The sequence below is a fragment of the Mus pahari genome, chromosome 8 (genome assembly GCF_900095145.1).
Source record: "Mus pahari chromosome 8, PAHARI_EIJ_v1.1, whole genome shotgun sequence".
NCBI classification, from domain to species: Eukaryota; Metazoa; Chordata; class Mammalia; order Rodentia; family Muridae; genus Mus; species Mus pahari.
Window position 1 is genome coordinate 45,601,460 of NC_034597.1, and position 5,274 is coordinate 45,606,733.

The window sequence follows — 5,274 nt, forward strand, 5'->3', positions numbered from 1 at the left end:
CACACTCTTTAGCCACTGAGCACCCACCCTGAGCTGGGCGGTGGGGTGGAGGCTGGAAACAACAGACAAGATTTATAGTCTTGCACCCTGGAGCAGAAGTCCTCTCGCTCTCAGGGTCCCTGCCTCCTGCCACTATCAACTCCTTTATCCGCAGCCCCCTGCCTCCACACTGCCCTCTGAAACCTTCTCTTCCATCCCTCCGAATGCTCTGTTCTGCCCGTATGCCAAGCTGTGCCTTTGCAGGGAGTATGCTCCCAGAGGGAAGTGACACAAAGAAAGAGGGAGACAGAAGGAGGGAATCCCGCTTACATCACTGCTCATTAGCATATGTGACCTCATCAGGAGGCGGGACAATTTCCCCAGGTGTCTGGAGCGGGGGGGGGGGGGAATGTAATGGGGGGGGCAGTATTTAAAGGGAAAAGCTGACAGTGCTGCTGAGTGAGGAACCGGTGCTCTGAGCCGCCAGGCTGCACTCGCACATGCACGCCGATGCACACGGACCTTGACACAGACATGGACACGGACACAGAAACCGTAGCACTTTGTTCTTCCAGCAGCCGCCAGGCCTCCCCACCGGGGACACCCACACCAGGTGAGGGGCTAAGGGGAGTAGGATGTGGCTGAAGCTGTGGGTGGGGGAGCTGAAGCTCTTTGGTAGGAAGGTCTGGGCAGGGTCCAACGAGAAGGGAAGAGCAAATGAGGCAAAGGAGACCCCTGCACTTTTGAGGTCCGGACGGCCAAGGGGAAGGGGGAAAAGCTGCCAAGGTGCCCCTCCCCCAACGCTCACAGGGCTTCGCCGGAGAAACTGGCACTTGGCCCCTAGGTTAACCTCAGCCCTGTTAGGCAGAGTCTGCCAGAAGGGAAGGGGGAAGAAAAGAAGCAGCCCACAGACCTAGGAATCCCCAGCTAAGGGGGCTTCCCTGGGGACCTGTTGTAAGGGTTTCTTCTAGCTCCACCGTTGGCTGCCTGCCAAATATTGATCCTGTGCTATTTATAGCCTCGCTCCATCCCCCTTTGTTGTGTCTGTTGTTGTTCCTCTAGTTACCCCAACCCCTGAATTGTCATCCTCCTCACACACACTCTCCACCGCTACCTCCCCACGAGAACACAACGTTGTCTCCCACTCGCCAGGACAGGCAAGGATCCAGGAGGATTCTCTCTCACACACAAACACTCACGCATGCGATGCTCACCTACCTCCGGGGGACACAGGAAACAGGACACTCCCCTTCTCTAGCCCTCCTTCCCCCAGACCTAGGAATAAGGTCCCTGCGAAGTTTCTGATTCTGCCTACACCTGCCAGTCTGGGACTGAGGTGCAGGAAGAAATAGGAGGCAGGGCCCATTAGAGGAAAGATACAGCTTCCCAACCCACTAGGCCTAATGTAGGGGTGTGCCCATGACAGTGTAAGGTGTGAGTGGTGTGTAACCCTGTGCACAGGACCTCCCTTAGTGACACAAGTTTGGAACATATTGGGGCTAGGATCAACATGGGAAACTATCATGCCAGCTCCTTGAAAGTTCAGGGGAATTTGAGTGCACAAGGCTAGACTAATGACTCTCAGTTCTTTTGGGGTCATGGTCTTTAGCTGAGTGTAGCTGGGCCTCTGAAGAAGCAGCCTGAGTTAACCCCCTCATCCGATGTCTAGATAAACCTCACCCATGGCTTCCTTTTTCCCCCTCACCCCCAGAAGCAGATACTACACTTCTGAAGCAGAAGCCAGAGAAACTGCTGGCAGAGTTGGACCTGAGCGGGCCTCCTCCTGTTCCTGGGGTCCCCAGACGAAGAGGAAGCATGCCTGTGCCCTACAAACACCAGCTGTGCCGAGCCCAAGCTGTAGATGAACTTGACTGGCCACCCCAGGCCTCCCCCTCTGGCTCCTCTGACTCATTGGGCTCAGGGGAAGCAGCCCTTGCCCAAAAAGATGGCGTCTTTAAGGTCATGCTCGTGGGGGAGAGTGGCGTGGGCAAGAGCACTCTAGCAGGCACTTTTGGAGGTCTCCAGGGAGACAATGCTCATGAGATGGAGAACTCAGGTATTCGGGGGCACCCTGGAGGGCTCTAGTCAGGTATGAAAGTGTTTGTATTGTGCATAGTCCCTGGAGGACAGAATCTAAGAGACATTTCTCCATTGCTTTCTATGAAGTTTGCCTGGAGGAGGCTCCCTAATGACAGGAGGTGTTCCTGGACACCACGTCTCACACATGTTGGGGAACCTCCTCATATTTCCTTCCTTCTTTCCCAACAGAGGACACCTATGAGAGACGGATCATGGTAGACAAAGAAGAAGTGACTTTAATTGTTTATGACATCTGGGAACAGGTGAGGACTAAGATTTGGCTGTGACTCTGCAGGGGACTGGGGAAGAGCAGTCTGGCTGAAGCCACTGGCGTTACCCATCCTGGCTCCAACCTTGGCTAGCAATGACTCTGCATTACCGCATCTCAAGGAGAAAAGGCCCACCTTGGCAAGCCTGCCCTGGCTCACGGCTGTGATACCCTCCGTTTTCCTAGGACCTTTTGGCTCAGACAAAAGTTAGAATCTAGATTTGACAAACCCTTCCGTTTCAAGTCAGGTTAAATACACAGAAAGCGACCCATTCATAAATACTTCAGCCTGGAAGTCTGCTGTGACAGCAGCAGAGCTCTCTCTGGTCTCAGTGAAGGGAGGAGTGTGAAGGAGCTTCTGAACACAGTAGTTCTATGTGGAAAGAAGAGGCCACGTTCTGTTACTTTTTAATTTTTATTTATTTATTTGTTCTTTATCACAACTCTCCCTTTGCCTTAGCCTGCTGTGTGTGGGATTACAGGCTTACAACATGCTGGGAACTGAACTCAGGCCTTTGTGCATACTAGGCAAGCATTCTACAAACTGTGCTACATCCCCAGCCCTCCCAGACTTAAGTCTTCTAAGAGAGTAGATGGTTAACCTACTATGAGATCCTATTTCTCCAATTCTCCCACGTGGGATTCACATCACTAACTCCCCCCACCCCCAACAAGGCCCCTGGGCATTGAAATCCTGCCATTAACAAGCTCCTAGTGGAGCAAGTGGCCTCTCTAACACAGTCGGTCCCTGGTCCCTTTGAGATACAGATTCTAGGCTGTCTCAATGCCTCGATCTAGCCCTACTATTTCATGGTTCTCTGCTCATCTGCAGGGAGATGCAGGAGGATGGCTGCAGGATCACTGCCTTCAGACGGGGGATGCCTTTCTCATCGTCTTCTCAGTCACAGATCGACGAAGCTTCTCCAAAGTTCCAGAAACTCTTCTTCGGCTCCGGGCTGGGAGGCCCCACCACGACCTACCTGTCATCCTTGTTGGAAATAAGAGTGACCTGGCCCGTTCCCGGGAGGTATCACTGGAGGGTGTGTATCCTGAAGCCATTCTTGAAAATGGCTTGAAATCTCCAGAAGGCCTTTTACCCCTAACTGGTGCGTGAGTCACTGGCACCCAGCTTCTGAGTGAGGTCCTTCGCTAGCCTTCACAGCTCCTCCTAGGCACCTCGGCCACCCTTTAGCACCACCGCCCTAGGGTCCCAGTCCAGTTCTGAGTTAGGATTCGGTGGTTCCTCCCTCATTTCCCGTCCCACCTGTGGTAGCCCACCCTAGATCCCAGACAAAGCTGCCCAGCGGGCACCTGAGCTGTTGTTTCCTTCCCGCAGAGGGTCGCCATCTGGCCGGGACGCTGAGCTGCAAGCACATCGAGACGTCGGCCGCTCTCCACCACAACACTCGTGAGCTCTTCGAGGGTGCTGTGCGTCAGATCAGGCTGCGGCGGGGCCGGGGTCGCGCCGGGGGCCAGCAACCCGAACCTAGCAGCCCCGACGGCCCCGCGCCGCCCACGCGCCGTGAGAGCCTCACCAAGAAAGCTAAGCGCTTCCTCGCCAACCTGGTGCCGCGCAACGCCAAGTTCTTCAAGCAACGCTCCAGGTCGTGTCACGACCTCTCTGTGCTCTGAGCCACGGTCGCCATGGTCACTGCAGTCGCCATGGTCACCGTGCCCTCCGCTCGCCCCCTCACCCCACTCCTGTCCGTCTAGGAAACCAAAAATACCCAGGATGCCCTGGTGTGAGCGGGAGGCGGGGCCAGGTAGCTGGTAGGTCCACCACCTCTCCTGGTCTGAACAGCCGCCCATTCACAGCGCCTCAAGACCTGCAAGTCAGGGAAGAAATCCGTGCTGCAAGGTATTTTTTTATTGTTATTATTAACTTGCAAGAAGCCACCTCTCCCGGAAAAAAGACTCCAAAAGCTAGAACCGGAAAAGTGCTTTGTAGCCTCCTGGATGGAGCGGACCTCCTTGGTACTCGGAACATGCCTTACCTTTAAGTAAGTTTTAAAGGTAAAAACCCAGAGATGACTTTTCACAGAGATAACTGAAAATTATCCTATGCCCTGGTCCACTTTGCCCTTAAGAAGTTCTTAAAAGAAAGGGCTGGAAGTTATTCTTGAAATTGGACTCCGACTTACCATTCTAGTATGGCACGTTTCCTTGAAGGTTATTGAAGTGACGATGTGCGCAGACTCTCTGCATTTAGATGCCCTGAGGGCTGGCAGCCCCTTTGCCTAGGGACTAGGAGGCACCAGCAAGGGCCACCCTTTCCCCTTTCCAATAAATTTTTTTTTTCTATTGCACTAAGTTTATCTTGGCTTTCTGTTCTGGTGGTTCCCAGAGAAGATGTAAAGGGATGCTGCTGTTACAGGCAGGAGAACTTGGGAGAGCCCGGGAGCAAGGTGGACATCTTTAGGAAGGGCAGGAGCTGGCTTGGTCCTGGGACAGACCCTCAACAATAGTAAGACAACAGATCTGGAGAGAAACAGACCTAGAGGTCATCTGGCAGAGTCCCAGGCTCCAGGTCTGGGTCCCAACTCTTTATTCTCCTCATCGTGCAGGGACCAAGTGGAGAGTCCCAGAGTCACCCCGCTTTGACTGGGGTTAGTTCCAGGTGGAGACTATGTCCCCCAGGGATGCCCATTAGCTGGGGCACGCTAGGGTGGGCTTTTGCCTTCCCTAGCAGGGCCCCACAGCTCCAGCTGTCACCTGCAAAGCCCGTGTGAGAACTGAAGCTGTCATTGCCTCCCCTGGGGACACCCACGCCTGCTGCTGCCTGAGCCATGAGTTTGAACAAAGAGAGCAGAGGCAGCAGCTCTCCTCACCTCTAGACATTTAGTTCAGCTACCTGAGTGCTGGCGAGCCAGGCCTCCAACCCACCACATGCAGTGTCCTACAACCCCGGAAAGAGAGGTGAGGTGCTTCCTAAGTCCTTCCTAGGGAGC

At 54.2% G+C, this 5,274-nt stretch overlaps 1 protein-coding gene across 1 annotated transcript; it reads left to right on the forward strand.

The window, feature by feature from the left end:
* The first annotated feature begins 319 nt into the window (after positions 1–319).
* On the forward strand, positions 320–4,632 carry Rem2 (RRAD and GEM like GTPase 2). The gene is made up of 5 exons (XM_021203619.1): positions 320–592; positions 1,691–2,035; positions 2,248–2,321; positions 3,159–3,366; positions 3,663–4,632. Exons 1-5 carry the CDS (start codon positions 490–492, stop codon positions 3,956–3,958), a joined length of 1,026 nt encoding a protein of 341 aa, XP_021059278.1. The 5' UTR covers positions 320–489; the 3' UTR covers positions 3,959–4,632.
* The last annotated feature ends 642 nt before the right edge of the window (positions 4,633–5,274 follow it).

Excerpts from the sequence above, each read along its gene's own strand:
- Rem2 (XM_021203619.1), top strand. The coding sequence starts at position 490 with ATGCACACGGACCTTGACACAGACATGGACACGGACACAGAAACCGTA. Across the intron at positions 2,322-3,158 it reads TTTATGACATCTGGGAACAG|GGAGATGCAGGAGGATGGCT; the intron begins GTGAGGACTAAG and ends GCTCATCTGCAG. Across the intron at positions 3,367-3,662 it reads CCGGGAGGTATCACTGGAGG|AGGGTCGCCATCTGGCCGGG; the intron begins GTGTGTATCCTG and ends TCCTTCCCGCAG.